The 21,109-nt window shown below is 46.9% G+C and overlaps 2 protein-coding genes across 5 annotated transcripts in view; both read right to left on the bottom strand.

The window, feature by feature from the left end:
- On the bottom strand, positions 1 to 13,001 carry LOC121603623 (glycerol-3-phosphate acyltransferase 3). Of its 2 annotated transcripts, none has more exons than XM_041932627.1 (6): positions 12,221 to 13,001; positions 6,944 to 7,585; positions 3,924 to 4,157; positions 3,613 to 3,728; positions 3,391 to 3,531; positions 1 to 3,319 (listed from the first exon to the last, which is right to left on the bottom strand). In XM_041932627.1, the coding sequence occupies exons 1-6, from the start codon at positions 12,371 to 12,373 to the stop codon at positions 3,022 to 3,024; spliced, it is 1,584 nt and encodes a 527-aa protein (XP_041788561.1). In that variant the 5' UTR covers positions 12,374 to 13,001; the 3' UTR covers positions 1 to 3,021. The 2 variants fall into 2 exon arrangements, with proteins under 2 accessions (XP_041788561.1, XP_041788560.1); XM_041932626.1 differs by lacking the exon at positions 3,924 to 4,157 and adding an exon at positions 6,366 to 6,602.
- Positions 13,002 to 15,360: 2,359 nt separating this feature from the next.
- LOC121589620 (zinc finger protein rotund) overlaps positions 15,361 to 21,109 on the bottom strand; it is a 52,693-nt gene continuing 46,944 nt past the window's right edge. For all 3 annotated transcript variants that reach the window (XM_041908684.1, XM_041908683.1, XM_041908682.1), the window contains one exon: positions 15,361 to 18,522. In XM_041908684.1, coding sequence (XP_041764618.1) covers positions 17,125 to 18,522 — 1,398 coding nt within the window. In that variant the 3' untranslated portion in view covers positions 15,361 to 17,124. The remainder of the gene's footprint in view (positions 18,523 to 21,109) is intronic.

The raw sequence follows: 21,109 nt of genomic DNA on the forward strand, positions 1-21,109 counted from the left end.
TTATCTTGTTCCCACATGCATTATCTTTATTTACTCTTGCCAAAAACGTTTCTTCGATTGCAGATTGTGTCTGCACACCACGCTACCTAAATCCATCTTACAGCTTTAACGCTTTTTCCATTGTCTTTGTCCGTTGTTCTCAATTGTTTCGTTCCTGTTTTATTTTATGCTTCGCCGAGACCTTAGTAACGTTTAATCGCCAAGTGGGCAGCAAAAGAAGCGGAGTCAAATTAAAAGCCCACACAGTGCACACCACGGCACTGTTTGCGGTTGAAATCGTGTACGAGTAATAGAGTAAAGGTATACCGGACATTATTTCTTGTCTTTGTAGTGGTATCCTGAAGAGGAAGAAACACAAAACCTTGATTTCTATTGCTTTCACTACACAACGGTTAACTACTGTTTCGTGCGCTGTACAGTGTAGTGCACCGGAAATGGGTAAACGCAAACTCCCTTAAACGCTAACCTGCTATCGCCATTTGTCGTCTACTGTAGTAGAAGGTGTGTGTGTGTGTGTGTTTTTGGCTAACTTTTGATTCTGTTTGCATGTATGATTTTTTCTTTGTATGTATGACTTCAGGCAACTGTGCAACAGGGCGTTCCTTATAAAGCAATAATGCTCTTCCCCGCCTGGCTGATAGTCTTACACAGAGCAAACAAATGTGCAAAAGGTGCAATAATGGCAGAGCTATATGCGCGCTTTTCTTAACCCTCCATTTCTGCTCGGCAAAAGTTGGCACCATAATTGGGGTTTCATACTATACGAATGGCCTGTTCAATTGTTTGCTATCGCACGAAATCATATGCGTTGCCGTCTGTCTTCCATTTGTAAAAAAAAAACAATGCTAACACTTCTCAACACAATACTAAAATTGCTCAACAAAAACCGTAACGCAACGCTTAACTTTATAAATCTTCGACAGCTATGTATTATGCAAGCACTGAAACTCAGAGGCATACAAAATGATTTACTATCGAAACACGTGTGTGGCGCGCACGTGTTTTAGTCTCGATTGCGCGCGCCTCAGACACACCACCACCACCACAGGTATGACAAATCTCACTGCCCTACTGGCTGTCTTTCACTTCACTGAGCTTGATTGTTATCTTCAATGTGTTGATGTTACTTTAAAGGGTGCGATATACTACGGCATGTTTTGTCCACAGTGTGACACTCGTGTTCTTTTTTGTTTCTGCTCTTTTTATTTTCTCGCTTCCATCCCACACAAACCACAATTTAATCTCACTTTCGGTATAATCTTCTCACTGCATCCTCTGTCTCGCTTACATACATTCTCGTTTCTCCTACCATTAGGATATGCGCAACGGTTACGGTTTCCTTACTCGGTATAAATATCTACTTGCATCAAACCATCCTTGCCTCATTGTTGGCACATTGGCCAACATTAACCGCAACCAACTCACTTACAGCCTTACCTGCCTACATATATATAGGATAACAAACGAAGGTCCTGCGCGTGTGCCCCTTCCCTTTTCACTGTCTTTGCTACCACCGGTCCCTTCTCTTTACCGCCTCACTCATTCCATCACCATGTTCTTGGTTCAGTCTTATGATATACAGTTACTATTAATGCTACTTTCATGCCATACAGTACCTTCCACTCCTAATCTAACGGTGTGTGTATGTTTGTGTGTGTGAATATGAATGACATAGAAGGTTATGGGATTAGCTGCCATACAATTTCAGCCTGCAATCGGCGGGATAAAGCTGCCCCGAAACGTTACAACGTAACGTAAGGAAAAAAAAAAGAAGGAAAACAATCTTGTGGTCAACTATACATGTGAGCAGTCCGAACAAACAGAAAGGAAAAAGAGTGAATTACAACAAACAATAATAATTTATCAACACAAAACATAGACATTTTAGGGAAGAATAATGCTTAATAACAGCATTCTGGAAACACACGCAATACACAGATGGCAATCAAATCCACACTCTTTTTTTGACAATTTTGAGCAAGGGAAGATTAAAAAAATGAAACAAGAAGTTACGAAAAATAGGACTAATTAGCACAAACTTATGTAAAAGATATTCACATACACACACAAACATCGAAGGAGGATAGTAGAAGTAAAGCTTACAATTGAAAGGAAAGGACAGAAGCGAAAGGAAATAGAAAATTGTATAATAGAAAGGTTCTACCTAATATCTACTGGTTGGTTTTGGTGACTGACTATTTATGCTCTGGTTGGTTGGTTGGTTACGTTTACCGGGGCGCTACTCCTGATCTACTTAAGTAAAGGTTCCTGATACTGTGCTGCTGATGATCCTGGTTTGTACTACTGCGTGTACTACTGAATGGCTTCCCCCAGCGCAAAGCGGTACGTGTGTTTGTGTGTGTTTGAAACGTAAATGCTACATACTTCTTTAAAACGAGCAGCAAACGATGAATAGTATGGGGTAGAGGAGGTACGGGAAATCGGTTAAATTAAGAATGCTTTTTCACAGCGAGCGAGGAAAATCATTTCAGCTAAGCGCATTTAGTACACATTTGTTGTCGTTATTTGGTGGTGATGGTTGGTGTTGTTACATTTGGGCAAACAGTGCACATCGGGTTCTGTACAGCTTGCCTGGTGCGATACACATGATACACAAACAATGAGCACACTGTTGCTAAACTGTACATACTCCCTCCTCTCACTTCCCTACCGGATGGACTTCCGAAAGGGCGGAGAATTTGATTGGTTTGTGTCTGTCTGTGTGTTTGTTAAAGGGGAGACCCCCTTTGTCCTGTTATGACTGGATTATTGGTTACACAGAACGCGGAATACACCCGCGCCCGTGCTCATTCTCTATTGCATCTATGCGTTGCGGTATATGCAGCTACCGCACTACTACACGGGGTCCGCTCACTGCGGACTAGCCTCCTGCCTTTGTTCTGCCACTGCCGGCGCCTCCTGAGGTGACGGGGTGGAGGCTTTAGCACTGCTCCGATCCGCTGCACCCGGTGGCTGGGGCTGCCAGCGGGAGGACCGTGCCGGTGACCGCTAGGCCAACTGTCATTCGCCCTTCAGCAGCTTGCTAAACTTCTCCTGCTGCTTCTCCTTCCATTCCTTCTTTGGTTTCGAGCGCTTCAGCTGCCCGTCCCAGACGAGATCGACCAGACCGCCCTGGTCGGCGATGACGCGCTTCACGCGGTTCGCGAAATCGATCGCCGACTCGCCCTCCTGCCGCTCCATCGGTGGCAGATACCAGACGTCGCACACGATCGCCCAGGAGGTCATCATGAGGAACAGGTACTGCATCATCGAGTAGCGCGAGCTGTTCCAGAAAGCATCACCAAACCGTGGATCGTATCTAAAAAAAAAGAGGTACAGGGTAGGTCGTAAGTTTGCGGTTTGCGAAAGCAGCCCTCTCACGCTCCTTACTTGATGGCCACTGGATAGATGACGCCGCCAACCTCAAAGCTGCCCTTTTTGAACTGCATCACGGAGGTGTTGTTGATGCAGGTGCCCTCGGGGAAGATTAGGATCGGTGGATTTTTCGGATCGGTCACGTGCTCCTTTAACCTGTGTGAGAAGAACAAAAAAACCCATTGCGATTAATGTACAGTTGCCAGAGTATGTGTTTTATTTGTGCGTTACGCTTACCTCTTCGCCACCAGAATACGATCCTTTGCTTCTGCACGCTCGAACCAGATGTGCGGCGAGGCTCGGGCCAGGGCACGCTGAAGCACGCCCAAAAATCCGCCATGTCGTTGCCCGATCTTTCAATCACCATTCGAAGGAGCAGGAACGGACGGTGGATAAAATGCAACAAATCATGTTAATACTTCCATTAAAGCTTGTTTAAAAAATGCAACAATTTTTACGAGCGCGTAGGTGAGAATGTACAAACGGTAGAGAGAGAGAGAGACCGAGAGAGTGAGTGAGAGATCCTACACGGTTGTGGCCGTACTTACCAGCGAGTAACAATTGTCACACATTAACATTAACACATCGATGGGACTGGTATGATTTGCCACGCAGATGCCATTCAATGGACGATTCTGTATGTTATGATAATTGACCACAGATGATAATGCACTCGACAGAAAGCCGAAACACTGAATCAGCACACTCTTGACCAGGGCGCGCTTGATGGAACCTTCCGGCACGCACCCCACGACGGCGGTGCAGAGCGTCAACCAAATGACCTAAATGTGGAACACGGATGCCATGTGGGAGAGAGAGAGAGAGAGAGAGAGAGAAGGGAAAAAGATCGATGCATTGGTGGTGCAGTTGTTGGGTAATATGTACAAATGGTCTCATGTGCAATTGTTACAGATGCCAATGGGTGGAACGGATTTGGGGGACTTTGGTTTTGGTTTTTTACAGTATGCCCTAAAGATGGGATGGTCTTCGAATAACGGTGGTAGACACAACGGTGGTACAAATTGTGGTACAAATTGTGCCTATTGCCATGGATTATTAGCTTGGTGGAATATTGTTCACAGGGTGCGAAACATTGTTCCTGCTGCCAAAAAATGAATAATGATGATGAGGATGGTATGTCCCAATTTTAATCGCTATACTTCATTTAGGATTGTTTTCCAGTTCTGTGCACATTCTAATGCTTATGAGAGGTTAATTGGTATACACTTGTAGCATGTAACACTACTTTACTGGTTGAGTCTAAAGCATCTTTTTAAATGCAGTTTGATTTGTTTAACGTATGTCTAAAGCTTCAAATGTAAAACAAACATTGAGCCGCCTCAAAGACATCTGCTTCGATCAATACAGCGAAATTCATTATCCGTATCGTCCTTGATAATTAAACTTTCCATCGTGATTATCGTGCACTAACTAATGTCCCTGCCTGATTCGCACACAGTTCCATATGACCTCAGCATGTTTGACGTCATCATCCAGTTGAAAGGACGTGCAGGAAGATTTGCTCAACGGAGGAAACAGGCAATGCAGGGAGAACTCCCCCCGTCCCCATCCGCTTTACATCCATCTTCTGGCAACACAACAAATGCAACAGATGAGATTGGGAGCGATAGTGGAGACGCAATGTCAACAGCAACCATGCGCCGTAGCGACTAGCCAAAGAGTAAGGCTTCTTCATTCACCGAACAACACGTTCGCGCTCCGTTCGTTCGGGCCGTCCCTCGCCACGATGCCAAACCCCAACGTTCGTAGTAATGCTCACGTACCTATAGAGGTCTGTTGCAGAGCAACGTAACTGCATCGTAACACAGGTCCATGCCATCCATGTTGTCGCCCACTCTCATGCAACCGTCGTCTGGTGTATGTGTGTGTGTTTGTGTGAAAGTGTTTGTGTTATCACCTGATTTGAACTTTGCCTTCCTGCATGCAAGTACAGTGCAGTGGCACCACCTGTGCCACCCGTGCTGTTGCCGTCTACCATGCATTAGTTCAAAGTGGCGATGCGGTTACGAAATTGATTTCCACTACAACAATCTGCTCATCTTATCGCAAAGTGGGGGGAAATAAAATAGGAAGGAAAGTGTGTTGGCAGGGTACCGTCACGGACACGGTCCGTTCGGCGATAAGGTAGCAATTTGTTCGAGAGTGCGCGCACATTGACACAGCAAAACGGGTCTGGGAGGGATGATGGTATATTATTTTGTTGTGATTTTCTAAATCCTCTGGATAAGTGAGTTTTGAGTAACGTGAGCCAGTATTGTGAAGGAAATTAAAATAAAACTGACTGAAACTGATTTACACTGTGTGCTTTTTCGAGGAAATATTATCTTTTTTAATTAAAGCTATTTTAATTGAAATTTGTTACTATAATCAACTTTTAATTCGGAAAATTTTGTTATCTATTTTCCATAAAATGAGACTAATCTAATTCATTTTAAAATGTAGATAAATCAAAACATGTGACTATTCATTTCCTTATAAATACTGACCAAACATACGGATTAGTATGTAATCTGCTAAATACTAAGTAAACTTAAAATTGATTGATTTTTACTTCCTCTAAAGATTCTAAGAAACGCGCTTACTTGTTTCGAAATTGCCAGAGAAATGAAGTCGATAAATAAAGTGAACAGTAAACGTGCCGAATGGAGGATGATGTCGCATCCAACAAACAAAGGACAACCAGGTTCCTAAATAATGAAACATTGACGACACAAACAACAGGCGATCGTGGATCGTGCATGAACGTGAATATTTACAAAATGCACTGCTCTCCGCAGAGAGTGCTCTCACACGACCGAGTGTGTACGGAGCGTTCGATGAGCTGATGAGAAGATTGAACACAATCACAATCACAACGGTCAAAAAATACGGATAACCAGCACAGGATCGCATGAATGTCTCTAAGAACCGTCGCTCGCAAAAATACTTTTGTATAACACCGCTCAGTAGACCGAAGCCCAACATCTCACCAGCGAGTAGGTACAGTCGGTGGACAGGATCGCAATGTCAATCGGTGTCGTGTGGTTCGCCACGCAGAAGCCACAGTTTTTCGGCTTGTACTCGGGGTGGTGGAACCGTACCACGCCCGAAATCGAGCGGGTAATCATACGGAACGTGTGCTTAAACACGATATCGTTCATCGCACGGCGCAACCGGTACGTCGGAATCATGCCCACGAACGCGAAGCCAATCACGCAGTAGACCACCTTTTGTTTTGTTTTTGTTTTTGGGGTTTGTTTGGAGCGGAAGAAGAGAGATTTTGTTTTAGTTTCAGCATCGCAGAAGAAGACCATTCCATCCCGTGGGGAAAAGAAATTTAGAAACAGTTAGTATGCACATTATAAACCGCAGCGTTAGAGGATCGGCTTTATCCATCCGGCGGCTGTTGTAAGGAAGCGTTAGGGAGATTTGTTTCCAACACAAAATGGATCTTTTTTATCGGGCTAGAAACATTTGGTGGTTACAATCTTCCAAACCTCCTTGCCCACAACGCGCCGTGGAACCGTGTGCTGCCGTGTGTGTGCCACGTACCCACACAGCCACTTACCCCGATGAAGCAGATGAGCACCCGCATCGGCATCAGGATAAAGTATCGAATCAAAAACCCGATCATCCATATCACCGTCAACCGCCAGCTGATGAACTCGTACTGCCGGTTGGTGCGCGTGAGCAGGTTCCAATTTTTTAGCTCCTCCGCCAGGAACCGGCTCGTCACCTGATCCTCGATGATGGCCTCCATGCCCGACTTGACGTAGTCGAGACAGTTCGACAGCTTGAAGCCGGCTGCCTCGTGCTCGCCGCCGCCGCCCTCCGACCCATCCGATTTGGTTTCCTCGTCGCCCTCTTCACCCTGATCGCGCGTACCGCCCGCGCCCTCCTCCTGCGGTTCGGCACTTTTGCTGCGCGTGTCATCGATCATCTCCGGCGATAGGATGAGCGATTCGGCCCGGCTAATGACGGTGTTGCCACCGTTCGCAATGTGTGAGGAGGTGTCGCGTCCGTTCATGTACCGGTGGCTGCCACCGTTCGGTATGGTGCCGTTCGTTTTGGCGCTTCCCGTGCCATCGCCGGTGTCGGCCGTGTCCGGGCTAGGATTGTCACCGCTGGGTGCGTCCTCATCTTCTGGATCTGATTGTGTAATGTTGGCAAACTGCTGCTTCCGCACCGATTCAATGTTCTGACGACCGAACTAAAAGAGGAAGGAGAGGGAGAAAGAGAAAGAGGGATGGTTAATCGTATCAAACTAAACACAAATTAAAATATTTGAGGTCAATAATGTAAAAACTTGGATGAATATAGCTATGCCTTAAGTAGACCCAAATGAAATGCACAAATTTATCTTTGTTTTGTATTATAGCAAAGCAACAATCTGTCCTTTTCTCTTCTTTTTTGTATTAATTCAAGCAAAAACTTGGTCCCTTCACACTGGACACCTACAAGATAAATTACCAACTAATTACTCATTTCAACCTTTATTGAAGTTTTTTTTTCTTATAGAATTGAAAAAAAAAGTTCATCCATGCGTGCGGCAGGTACGATCGAACGTTTACGTATTGGGGGGAGGGAAGCGTATAAAAACAAAATCACAGAGCGAAAAATCTGGCATCATCTTTGAGACGCGACGTTTTTGGTTGAGAATTTGGAGGTCAACGACGAGCAGCAGCGAAAAGGCCAGCTCGCGATGTGCTTGACGGGCGCGTTTCAACAGAACGCAGTTCATTAATAATTGCGTCATGCGGCAGCCCCCTCCCCCCCTTCTCCTCATCAGATGACGACATCAGCAGCATCCGGAGCGAAAGGAAGATTGTTATGGTTGTTCGCACTATCGAATATAAGAGGTTGGATTTATTTTCCTTTTTGAAGCTTAAGTCTTTCTTTGTAGCGTTTGTTTAGAGTTGTTATAAATTGCTCAACCGTGTATTAGTAGTCCCAGCTGTTACGTATATTTATATACCGCTCAGCTGATCTGTCTGGTGCCTGAGATAACAAGCAATCGTCTTGCTCTCTCCCTCTCTCTCTCTCTCTCTGTCAGCGAGACGTCTACATCTCCGATCACACGGTTCGTCTGGCGGCAACTATTTTATTTTTTTCTGATAAAAAAACACATCCATCCGCACGGAAGGGAGCACACAGCGTACGCATTTGGTCCTCACTATGGCCACCGTCTACGGCGCCAATGGTTTGAAGCGTGGAAAATTGTTTTCGATTACCCCGCCGCTTGCACTGTGCCATGGGATTCGAGAACGCACGAGAAGAAGGATGCAGCACACCAGAGCGGTAGTAATCGCTTGGCGGGCCGCTGAGTCCTCGTCGGAGAAGGAAAACAAAATCACGCCACTGCGCGCTCTGCTGCCATTGCCATTGTGACAGTGGGATGCAAGTACACTTCAGTGAACTTCCACTCTCGCCCGTAAGTGCAGGCCCGTAAAGGTGTCGTGGTGTGTTGGAAGAGTGACACGCTTCCTACTCCGCTTCAGCAGGAGGGTCGTAATGGAGCAAATAAATAAAGCTAATTTGTAAGTAAACTGAAACCCCGCCACCGTAACACAACGGAGGCGCATCCCACCGCGTCATTGGGGTGATGATACGGGTTGAGAAGCGGTAGAGTGCAAGGGTTCCATCCGGGTGACGATGGCAACAAGAAGATGATCCGTGAATAGTAAACAAAACAGTATACCCATCCGGCGCAACTACAGCGCCCCCGTCCCACCCAAAAGGGCGGAATGTTCTGGATGCTGTACGGTTGGAGAGTATTATTTTGTCGAAATCATAAATCAGAAATACTTGATAACAACACGGAGCGTTTTATATGGTGATTGATAACAGACCTGCGCACGTCACGGCGGATAATGCGCGATAGATGGGCAACGAAACGTACACCAAAACGATCGCACAGACCGGCGGCTGTGGTCTGTCGCTATGGTTCGCTCCTGCTACAATAAGCTAATAAACAGTGCTTGGGGGGAGAGCATTATTATTTCAAAACAAAATATAAAACAAAAAACCCTCATACAGGCTGTGCGGGTAAAGGGCGAGGGTCGGCGTAGTGGAGGATTTCTATCGAACATTCCGATATAAGCTGTTGATAAGGAAATGGCATTCTCCCCAGTACTCTCTCCCTCTCCTGCCGAATGTAATCTTATCGTTGGTGCACGGGGTACACACGGTTTTTGGGGATGGCGCTTTTTGCGTCGCGTTTGGCTCAGCGTGTATAAATTAAGTGCAAAAAATGAAGGTATCATTAAACACCACAACAAACAGGCCAATACCATTCAATCAATCCTTTACGCCTCGGTCCATGATGCGAGGTGCATCAAACTTATCGCGCACGCCCAGATAAAATGTTTGCCCACAAAGGGTGAGCCAAAGTGCTTAGCGCTTATCCACTTGTGTTTGTTACTATTAACAGCATTATTATTATGCACATAGTCGTCGTCACCGTGGCATTATCATTTTGCCAGGAAGCAGTGCACCAATGCCATTGACCCTTGTTTGCGGAGGGCAAAGCTAGGTTCACAAATATCACGTGCTGGGCGCACTTCATAACCGTCCCTTAATGGATTCAGTCGCTCTCTATCACCGACTTCCTTTTGCACCTTCTTGTTCCGAAGCTTTCTGGGCCTCCATTAACACCCGAGCTGACATTGAATCTCCGGTATTGGGTTCTAGTGTAATGAGGCGTAAACAAACACCCTCCTGCGCACCTTCCCGTGCGTGCGCTACTATCGGGGAGAGGGTGGGGCCCCAGCTTTTCGGGTTCACTGGCGATGGGGTCGTCAATCGTACCGGCCCCCTCTCCCCAATCGGGCCATTTAAAATGACAACAAAAATAGCAATATCAATCGTGCCGCAGCGAGGGGCTCGATCTCGGGCCCGTTGCGTTTGGGTTGCATTGGACCAGTACTGCAGTGTAGTGTGTCGTTTTGATTATTGACTTTGCTGCGGAGAAGCTTTGCTGCATGTGTGTGTGTGTGTTGGTGTGCTTGTTCCCTGCCGGAGCTACCAAGGCATAGGGCACCGCACAGCACAACACTACTGGCACTTTATCTGCAAATGAAAACAAAGACAAACGATGAATAAATGTGCATTTTTGTTCCTCTCCGTTGCGGTGGGGTCGCCATAGACTGTATACAGCACCAGTGGTGGTGGCACGTGGTGTTGGTGAAATCCGACAGCGAAACTCACAGACCCATACAGCGTTGGCCTTGACCGCTTCGTAGAGAAATCGCGTAACACACACGCACTCTGTATAAAAGCGTAGCGACTTTGTCCGTACACGGGGAGGCGATTATAATTTCACGGTCAAGCTTATAGATAATGGACCGCCGCCACCGTTTAGACCTAGCGAAAAGGGCTGCGACAAATGGCATACCACAACGACTGCACTGCAGCAGCAGCGGAACGGTTCGATCGAACGGAATCACTTCCACCAGCTGGTTGCTAACGTTTCCTGTCACTTCAATGCTAACTAGTTGAAACCTTTGCATCCAAAAAGAAACAGTTACGGTGCCTTGCAACGGGCTAGACGCAGCAGCTGTATGCTCGCTGTTCCGCGTAGTAATTACAGCATGTATGCACACGTGTGTAACCCTGCCTGGCTGCCCTGCTGGAGGCAAAGGTTTCTTTTTGGTGCGTATATTTCAAATCTACCAAACGCCACCACACTGTCGCACTTTGGACCTTCAATCACGAAACCGTTCGCCCGCAAAAAAATAGGGGAGATTCGTTGGTCGTTGGGTCGGGCCTGCCTGTTGGAAACAACTGCAACAGATTACCCGTTCATTAGCAAGTTAAAGTGCTGGCTGCCCAATTCCCGCACGACCGGCACGACCAATGCACGATGGCAAAAGCTCAACCACAGCAGGAAAAAAAAACACACACACATGTGTGTGTATGTACAAAACAACAAGCAGCACACCATGTGAAACGAACCTCCTTCAAGGTTCCCTTCTTGCTCGTTGTTGCGCTCATTGTCGCGCGTTTAACGCAAACTTAGGTGAACCTAGCGCGCAGACAAAACGCAAAATCCGGTCGGTCGGCGCGTTTCCATGTTCCAGCGTTTAACATCGCCGTTGATAAGGCATAATGATGATTCAGCATAAGTCGGTGCCACCTCCACTCCTCTGCTCTGCTAGGGACGATTCGTTTGTGGACAGACTGTGGCTGTTTACGTGTTCTCCCTCCTTGCGCCCTTAGCGATTCCCTCCCTACGTGTGTAGAATAATAAAATTGAAACTTTTAAATCTGCTGACCAACGCCGATCAACCCCGCGACACGTTTTTGGTATTACCACCCCACCACACATCCGGGCGGGTGGTCCGGGGGTTGGTTATCGATTATGGATTCAATTCTCCCGCTTTGATAATCTTCGGCTTCCGTCGGGCTGGACTGAAGACGGCGCTGTGAAGGCCAAACGGTGTGAAACGTGGGCAAGATTGTCCCGTGCAGCCCGTTTATCGACACGGCTTTCTTCTTAATCGTTGCCTGCTCATGTTGGCAGGTTTTGTGCTGCGGTGCTGCAATTCAGCACAGAAAGGGCAGCTAAGCAGGCGGCGTTGATTGAAGCGCCATCCTTTCTCGCGTATCCTTTGAGACAACTTTAGCGACGCGACTAGCGCGAGACAAGCGAAGGGATTATTGATTTTCTTTCCAGACGCATGACATCCTCCCACACACACACACAGACGCACAGCCGCCGCTTTGGGATGGGTTGGGCGCACCAGATACACAATCAAACAAGCGAAAAATGCAGGACGACGAGAACGTGGTCCCCGTTTCGAAAGCGGGTCAGTTCCCGAAACCGCGCTCCGCGCAGCTACCTTACCTCGAATATTTTCACCAGCAGGTTCACGTAGAGCCGCCGCACGCCGAACGATTTTCCGATCGATGCCATAAACACGATGGAAAATAGGAAGGCGAAGAACGGTGTCAGCGTCACCATCGACATGATGGACCAGGCCGCCTGCAATCCGCCCATCCTGCTGTCCGATTGGCCTCGTCCTAATTCCGCAGGATAATGCCGGTACCCTTCCTCTCTTTCTCTTTCTCTCTCTCTCCGTCCTTCGGTGTCGTCGTAATTGGGAAAGGTTGCTGCACACACTACAACTCACTCTTCCCACATAAACGGTGATTTTTTGTTGTTGTTGCGCGGGGGCAAACACACACGCGCACCAGCACTGAACAACACCACCACGTAACAATCACGGGGCACTAAATTCGTCACCCCAAAAACGAGCACGACTCAGCCTTTAGCCCACTCGGGTGTGTGCGTATGTGTTGTCCTTTTGTGCACACAGCTTCCTTTCCTTCGGGCGGCAGAGCACATGCACACACCGAAGCCACTTACACCAAAACGCACAGCGCACACTTCCTCCGACGGTGTTATGTTTACGTTCACGCACCACGGTTCACTGTGCCCTTTTGTTCCTTGGCCGTCGTGCTATTTATCACGTCTGGAGACCCGCAGCCGAACAGTTATGCTTTGAGCCGTGTTTTTTTATTCATGCCGAAGGCGCGATAGTCGTCAGTGGTCTGAAGCGTAGCCGATGGAACTCTCCCATCTCGTCACACAAACAATATGCGTTGCAATGACAGCGGGTACGGCACAGTGGTAGCAAACGAGAAGGGTAGCTGTGCGCATGATGACGGCACTATGGGCGTTTCGTGCGGGGTTGTTTGGGCAAAATTTCAAACACATGTAAGCCGCTTTTTAGCGGATATCTTGAATAAAATAAATGATGGAGCCCAAATTTCAGAAAGAAATGTAAGATAATTTTGAAGCGACAAATCCAATTTACAATATTGTGTTTTTTGATAGAGATTTTTTGGCCGCCTAATTGTTCATAGTTAAAACAGCAGAAGTGAAGAACGATTTTGTCCAAGCAAATATTACAATCCCATAGTTTAAAATGGACGCGTAGTCTACACCAGCTGTCCATAGTTTGAAAAGGTTTAAACAAGAAAAGAGCCGCGAGTTGTGAAATAGATTTTTTGATTGAAAATTGTGGATAAATTGACTCATTTTCTCGGTGTAATAGAAGGGATAATAATTGAGAAGCATAGTTTATCAATTAAAATATTTTATGCACATTTACTCAATTTTGAAGTCAGCGGTCCGGTTTAGTTTTGCATCTGGCAAGTAGAGGGCGTCTGCAGAGCAGAAGAAAGAATATTCCCAGTGGACAATTTTGTTCTTTTTAACCGTTTTATTACGCACTAAATTTAAACCTTTATTTCGATAGCTGGCAATTTTAACACCTTTCTAGAACTTATCGGAATGAAGTTTATTTGAAATAATTTTTATTTTTAATCCTTTAATTTTTTATAACCAAGTTCATATTAGGTTGGTAAAACCTTAGCTACATGTACCTTACTAAACGTTACGTTGGCGTTACGCAGCATTATATCAGTGTACTGGTTAAGAGGAACACATATACATTGGTCTCTTACGGCTCTGTTCAGTTGTTTCCGAAATGTGGACATCGAAAAGTATTACCTAAAATCAAAATTCCAAATTGATCTGAATTTCTGATATTTCTTTGAAAACCATGTGTGACAGGTAAAGCGAGCCCCCGATAAGCTGATGTATGACGATGTAGCGCAAGGCCGCTGCCAGACACATCAAAAACTCACCGTAACGAAAAAAATTACTGATGAAATATAACGCATTATTACGCTTTTTTATCGTTCGATCGATTTCGGTCCACCCGTCGGCGCAGCTAAATCCCAACGAAAATGCTGTATGATTCTGCGTCGCAAAACAGCAATTTAACTCAAATAAAACTTAAGTTTTCCAATTATTGTCAGTAAAATTAAGGAAATCCAAACTCACTTTTTGTTTGCTTATAATAACAAGCGTTATTTTTCTGCTGTTTTTTTATCACTACGGTGGTTTGTCGGTGTGTCTGACAGCGACTAGAAACAGTCAAGTGCTGTTCTATTCATGGTTTCGACTAGTGTTGGGAATTTCGTTAAAAAGGAACGAAACTAGCTAATTTTTGAAAAGGAAAGGAACGTGAACCAGGGGTGATTCGGATTTTGCTGGAGTCGGAATCGGACTAACAATAACCGGCGTCGGCTCGTAGTTGTGGCTGCGTTCTAACGAGCACAACTCTAATACGATGTACAGAGCCTTTTCATAACGACAGATTTAATTTGTCAGCTCGAAATGTCGTAGCATAACGAATTTCTTTTCAAAATGTATAATGCCTGGCTGACACATTCATTATGAAACAAGATACTAAGCATTTCATTAAAGTCCTCTATTTGACGCAACGTCCTTCGCGGACATGCCAACCTATACAGGCTTTCGAGACTTTATTTATTACCACGCATCCGGCTGATAACGATCAACCGCGTTTTAGTTTGTGTGCTCTTTTTTTAATTACTCAATCCTTGCTACGGAGGGAAGGCCCATTTTAGGCTTGAACCCATGACGGGCATGTTATTGAGTCGTTCGAGTTGACGACTGTACCACGGGACCGCTCCTTGATTAAAGTATACAACGCAAAATATAAACAAAGGAAAAAATTGTGGAAAAATAACTCCAAAGCTTTATTCAACATAAGCTTACTTACTTGCTTTCTTATCTGGAGTATTTGCAACCGCTCACACCTTCGGGCCTCGTGCGTACAACATAAAAACATGATATACGTACGATATACTCCCGGCTTCGACTGTTGCGACAAGCTCTCGGAGGTGAACAGCTTCTTCGTTATATCGTAAGGTCTGGTTAGCAGCCAACATCCTTCCGCACAACTTAGCTTCCATGCTGTAGTCGTTGCAGATCTTTGATCCAAAGGGGGTCAAATGTTTGACGACTTCCAGCTTATGTAACGCATTCTTCGATGACCGTTATTTGGGAATGCATAACGAGGGCTAAACATGAACAACAACAACTCGGCAGTGGTAATTTACATACATTTATAAGAATTTTATTTTTATTTGATTTTTGAAATAGTTTCATAGTTTAGAGCTTTTTTGTTTGTGAATCTGTCTATGTGTGTGTTGGTATGTCTGTGTATAGTTTGTTCTTGTGTCGTCGTGGGAGATGTACAGATACAATGATTCAAAAATTATAAAATATTATTACTCTTCCATCAATATTACTCTTGTGCGTTCCCTATCGTAACGCAACGCTTCATTTAATGATGCGTTACACGAACGCAAGAGCAACTAACCATCGAGCAGCGCCGAATCGGCAAAGACCGTCTTTCCCTATGGTGGTAGTGGTGGTCCTGGTGGTGGTGTTGCTTGTATGTGTATGCATCAGAAAATTCCGTTACTTAACAGTTACAGTTTCTAATATATTTTACTTAGCAGCACGGTTTGCCTATGCTTTGCACCATCGACACACATACCCACGCACAACGATTGGTTGCTCTTGTTTTGTATGTTAGATTTAATTTTACTTATATCCTTTCCTTACTTATACTTAGTAGTGTCTGCTCATCATTTCGTTGCTTTCGCTCGGTGGCATATTCTACCTCTTTTCTGCTACTGCTGCTTCTGTCCTGTTCACCTGTTCAATTGTTTTACTTCCCTTACATCAATGGAATGGATCCTTTTCCACTGTGTATCCTGGGATGTGTTTGGGTATGTGTGTGTGTGTGTGAGTGAGTGTGTGTGTGTGTGTGAGTGAGTGTGTGTGTGTGTGTGTGATTTTTGTGTTTTAATTTTCAATAAATTTTCGTACGAACGAAGTTAGATGTTGTGGGCAAAAGGGGTTCAATATTTCCTTGATGATTGTAGCCTAAATCGCACGCAGTGCTCACATTAAACTTTACACATACTCTCATATTCAGTACCATATGAGGAACCTTTTGTTTGCTTCAAAGCTTAGTATACTAAAAGATTCACTGCGGTGCCGCAGGCTAATCTTTCCTTCAATTTGAACGGAAAATAGCTACCCATTTTTACACCTTCTACTAATAAATTGCAGCAACTGCAATGTGTAGCATTGCAACGACCTCCGTTACAGGATGGTTGATTAAACTTGCCGACGATCGGGGAAATTCGAGTAAAGGACAGTAAAGATGGCATTAGGGGGAAGGAAGGGAAGAAAACACAGGGGAAAAAAAGGAAACTCAAGCGAGACTGGACCAATCCTTCCTGTCCACCTTGCTGGTTTATCACAGTTTTATGTAGGAAAACTAAACATCATTCGGACATCGTTGCTAGACGACATCGTGACGCTTTGTGTTACAGGCGAAAGAAGGAACGGAAACGTGATCAGCTGGACGTTTGCAAGCGTACGAAGCAATCTGTGGACGGTCCTGTAATTATTTTGCAATCGTGGCGTAACTATCGCCACGTTTAGGGGGAGGTGGAGGAAGGGGGAGCATGGCTGTACATGGCTTCAACATTTACTACACAGCGTTCTCAGAAGGGAGTCCGGATCAGCATCTCGGGACGAAATGAGACCAGCGATGTCGTTTAAATAAATGCACTAACAAAGGGGAGATAGACGGAACCCTAGCTTGCTTGCTTTCGGAGCCGCCGGTATGTCCAACCGATATGTCCATTGCGAATGCCCGAGAAGTCTAGGATGGCAACGGCTCGATCACACAACCATAGTTCTGCGCTTAGCCTCTGGTTTGCTCGTCCCGGAATGGTCAAGGCGGCGATCGCCAGGTGATCGTTTATGTACAGATTTAAAAAGTAACTTCTTGTGGGCCAGGGGTCCTTCTTCCTGATCCATTCGACATCCGTTCCGGTGCGGAACCGCTCTTAACCCTTATCCTTGCCGCCCGGACCGACCGTAACGCCGAGCAGATGCTCGCCGGCCATCAGCCCACCCGCCGGCTGATGCGCGTAGTTGCGTATCTGGTGCAGCGAGATCAGCTGGTTCGGGAACGCGTTCGAGGGGCTCTGGGACATGGCGGCCTTCTGGTTCTGGAAGCTGATCGCATCGTACAGGTAGGAGGGCCGCTGCGTCGCCAGCTGATGATGGTGCTGCAGGCCGTTCAGGTGCGGCGGCATCGCGTTGATCGGCGTGAAGGCCGAGTTGCTTGTCGCCTTCGCTATGCTGCCGGTGTCGTAGTTCATCGGCGTCGAGACGGGCGGGATCGCGAGGTTACCACCGTTCATGGTACCGTTGTGTTGCTGTTGGGGTGGAGGTTGCTGCTGCTGCTGCTGCTGTGCGGACGCTTGATTGGCGGCACCGGAGCCTGCATTCCCACCGTTACCAACGACACTGTCCGGTGGCCCTCGGGTGGCCGCCGGTCCTACCATCTCGTCGACGGCCTCGTCTCGCTGATGCTGGTGCTGCTGCTGTTGTTGTTGTTGCTGTTGTTGCTGTGGTGGTCCCCCTCCTCCCGGGTGATCCGTCCCGTTCGACTGTGGCCCATTGCCGGTGCTCCCGTTGCTCCCGTTCGTTGCACTACCGTTCGGGGTGAGGCTGAACTCGTGGTGATTGTTCTGCTGGTTGATGACGTCGTTGATGGTGGCTGCCGCCGAATCGGGGCTCACCTTCGGCCAGAAGGCGCTCTCCCCCGCCATGCTGGTGGCCGCGCCACCATTGGACGTGGCCCCGTTCGATGCACTGCCCGAGCTGCTGCTGCTACCCGGCGTGGACGCGCTCAGATTGACCGTGCTGCTGCTGCTGCGCGTCCCAATCGGGGGCCGCTTGTCCGTCCGCTCCGCGTGCTTCTGCATGTGCTTGGACAGGTAGGTTTCCTGCGTGTACGACTTGCCACAGTACTGGCAGATGTGCGTCTTCAGGTGCTTCGACTCCTTGTGCTTCGGGATGTGCTCCAGCAGGGCCGGCTCGTCCGCGAAACACTTGTAGCAGGAGTTGCACTTGTACGGTTTGTCCGTTTGGTGGCAGCGCGAGTGCGACTGCAGGTTGGACAGCTGCGAGAACGCTTTGAGGCAGCCCGAGTGCCGACACTTGTACGGTTTGTCGCCGGTGTGCGTCCGGATGTGCTGCTGCAGATGGGATAGCTGGGTGAACTTGCGCTGGCAGATCTCGCACCGGTACGGCTTGATCCCGAGATGGATGCGCGTGTGCTGGGACAGATAGCTCGAGTTGGCGAACGCCTTATTGCACTGGGAGCATTTGTAGGGTTTCGCTTCGCGCATGTGAATCTGCGTGTGCAGCTGCAGGTCCGCCTTGGAGGTGAAGATCTGCAAGAAGAGTTAGAGAGGGAGCAGAAAAGGGCCGTTACTTAGTGGTGGAGATGTGAGCTGGAGATGGGGTAAACTGGGCTTAATGGATACTATAGCTACCTCGGAGCTACCTCGAAGAGCACGATTGTATGATAGGATTATTCGGATCGGTTAGATCCTAGCCATCCAAGAGAAGAGCAATTTTGATCGCCAAATATAGTATATAGATGATATTTATTGTACGTCCCTTGATGTCTCACTGCCATTACGCAATGTACCAACTAAGCTATAGAACGGTATCCGAATCAACGTGGCCTCAAAACCCCCCCTGGGTTTGGTGTAGGAACACTTGTAGCTCGAGACATCAGATACTACTCAGGCGCCAGTGTTGCGGCCCACAGCTGCGCGTAATAGCATAAAAATAGCGGAAAAAGATCCCGAAACCCACTACCTACTGCACCGTCCAGTGGCTTGCGGGTGCGGAAGGCTTACCGACGGCATACCACCACCACCGGAAGCGTCGGATTGCGGGCGTGATGATTGCGTTTGGTGGTAGAATTTGCACATAATTTCTCACCCCTCATACGAACGGTTAGTGGACGGCAACACAAAAAAAAAACACACAAACTCACAGCCAGAAAAGCGTTCTTCCATGTCCATCGTGGTTGTCATCGTGTATTCCGCACGGGAGGGTGTAATTAAAAACTGAAATGCCTGCAACCAACCACCACCCTACCCAGAAACGTCATCCCCAAGCGGAGCCTGGGTGGTGCAAAAGTTTTTCTGTTGGAAATGGGTGTGCGAGAGCTTTCAATTGTCGCCATGTTTGGGCGCACATTTGTGGGACAAACAGAAGCTCTTGTTACGCTTATTGCACGCTCAATTGGTAATAAGCTTATTATTGTGGTGAAAAGAACATAAACTACAGTTTGAAGTATGCATCATGCATAATGCGGCACGTCTTGCTTTCAATATCTTGAAGACGGGCTTGATGGGAATTTATTCGTTTAAATAATCACACTTATACTTTATACACACTTGCCAACTGGAACCAGGAACTTCCAGCTGCTTACCTTCGAATCCTTATCATCGAGCAAGTCGTCCTCGTCTTCCAGCAACTGTTGCTGTGTCTGCTGTTGCATCAGCAGTACCCCATTCGCTGGAGAAGATGGACAGGAGCTGTCCAGTTCCTTCTTCTCCACAATGAACTGCTTAAGCTCTAGATCGATCTGATCGCCGGCGGGATTCGTGGCACCGCCTGCATTACGTCCACCACCGACGGCAGTGGATGGTCCGCTCTGAGCGGTTGGAGGAACACTATTAACAACAGCACCACCACCACCATTTACACTTTGAGGCCCACTGACGATGGGACCACCAGTTGCCGGATTTACACTCGCATTTGGACGGTGATTGCCACTGTCAACCCCCAGATGGTTACTGTTGAGCCGCTCGTCCACGAGCGGTACGCCATTGCTTCCGACCAGCAGCCCGTTCACGGCCAGCGATAAGTTGCCGGGCACAGCACCGACCGTGTTGAGCCCATTGGACGACTTGAGGGGAAATTCGTGATGCGTGACAATTCCGTTCGATAGAAAGGGCTTTTGATTCTGTTGCTGCTGTAGATGGTGCTGCGGAAGCTGCGTGTGTTGCTGATGTGGCAGCTGCTGCTGCACTGTTGGAAGTGGATGCTGTTGCTGCTGCTGCTGCTGCGGCTGTTGATGATTGTAGCCCAACACAGCCGGATTGTTGCCATTGTTCTGGATCGGTGTGAAGGTAACCGTGAGCTGGGTGTTCGGTGCCGACGCGAGGATGCCTCTTTCGTTGAGCGATCGCAGCTGATCGATCGAGCGATGAAATTGGCTGTAATCACCGCCCGCCGCTATTTCCCCGATCAGCGGCGAATTGTGATAGTCCAGGCCACCTCCCGGGCGGGCGTACTCGACGACACGTCCCTCCAGCTTGCCGGTCAGGGATGGAGTCTAGCGAAGAGACACTCTCAATCACGCTCACTGGCAATCGAATGATGCACGAGCCACGCGGTTCTGTTTGTTACACACTGTTTTTAATTGGGGAAATGGTTCACATTGATGGTGCAGTTATTCTGTTTGTATATTTCATCAACTTTTCGTTGTCACTGTTGGAGGAAGCTATATAGAAGCGTGCAAAGAATTGTACAGAGACATATGATTTTTTTTCAATAACCGAGGTGTAATGAAAACGTATACAAAAAACACTGAAAACATTCAATAACTTGGAATGGAAATAATTTTTGCAGAAAATCCTTTTTCGATCATTTTGAGAATTACTGTAAATGAAACAGCCGTCGGTAGCAATGTCTTCCAGCAACTAGCAAAACTTAACACTCAGGAACTAAAGTATCTAAACGATTTCAAAGACATAAATGCTGAGTTAAATACTATTTTGGATGCGTTTACTATGCTTCTGTGCTGATCTTCAAAATGATAACTTTTGAGATTGAATAATGATAATTTCTGGATTCCTTTCACATAATTCCAGTAGAGAGTATAGCATAGCCAGGAAATATTTTGACTCTTTGGATCGGACTAGCAATCTGAAGTCGTTTTAACACCACTCACACGCA

Source organism: Anopheles merus, chromosome 2R, assembly GCF_017562075.2.
Source record: "Anopheles merus strain MAF chromosome 2R, AmerM5.1, whole genome shotgun sequence".
Taxonomy (NCBI): Eukaryota; Metazoa; Arthropoda; class Insecta; order Diptera; family Culicidae; genus Anopheles; species Anopheles merus.

Bases quoted from the DNA above. Each gene is read 5' to 3' on its own strand.
- LOC121603623 (XM_041932626.1), bottom strand. From the start codon at position 12,373: ATGGGCGGATTGCAGGCGGCCTGGTCCATCATGTCGATGGTGACGCTG. The intron at 6,603-6,943 runs GTAAGTGGCTGT...ACAAAACAAAAG, and splicing joins TGCTCATCTGCTTCATCGGG to GTGGTCTACTGCGTGATTGG. The intron at 3,320-3,390 runs GTAAGGAGCGTG...CTTTTTTTTTAG, and splicing joins ATCTATCCAGTGGCCATCAA to ATACGATCCACGGTTTGGTG.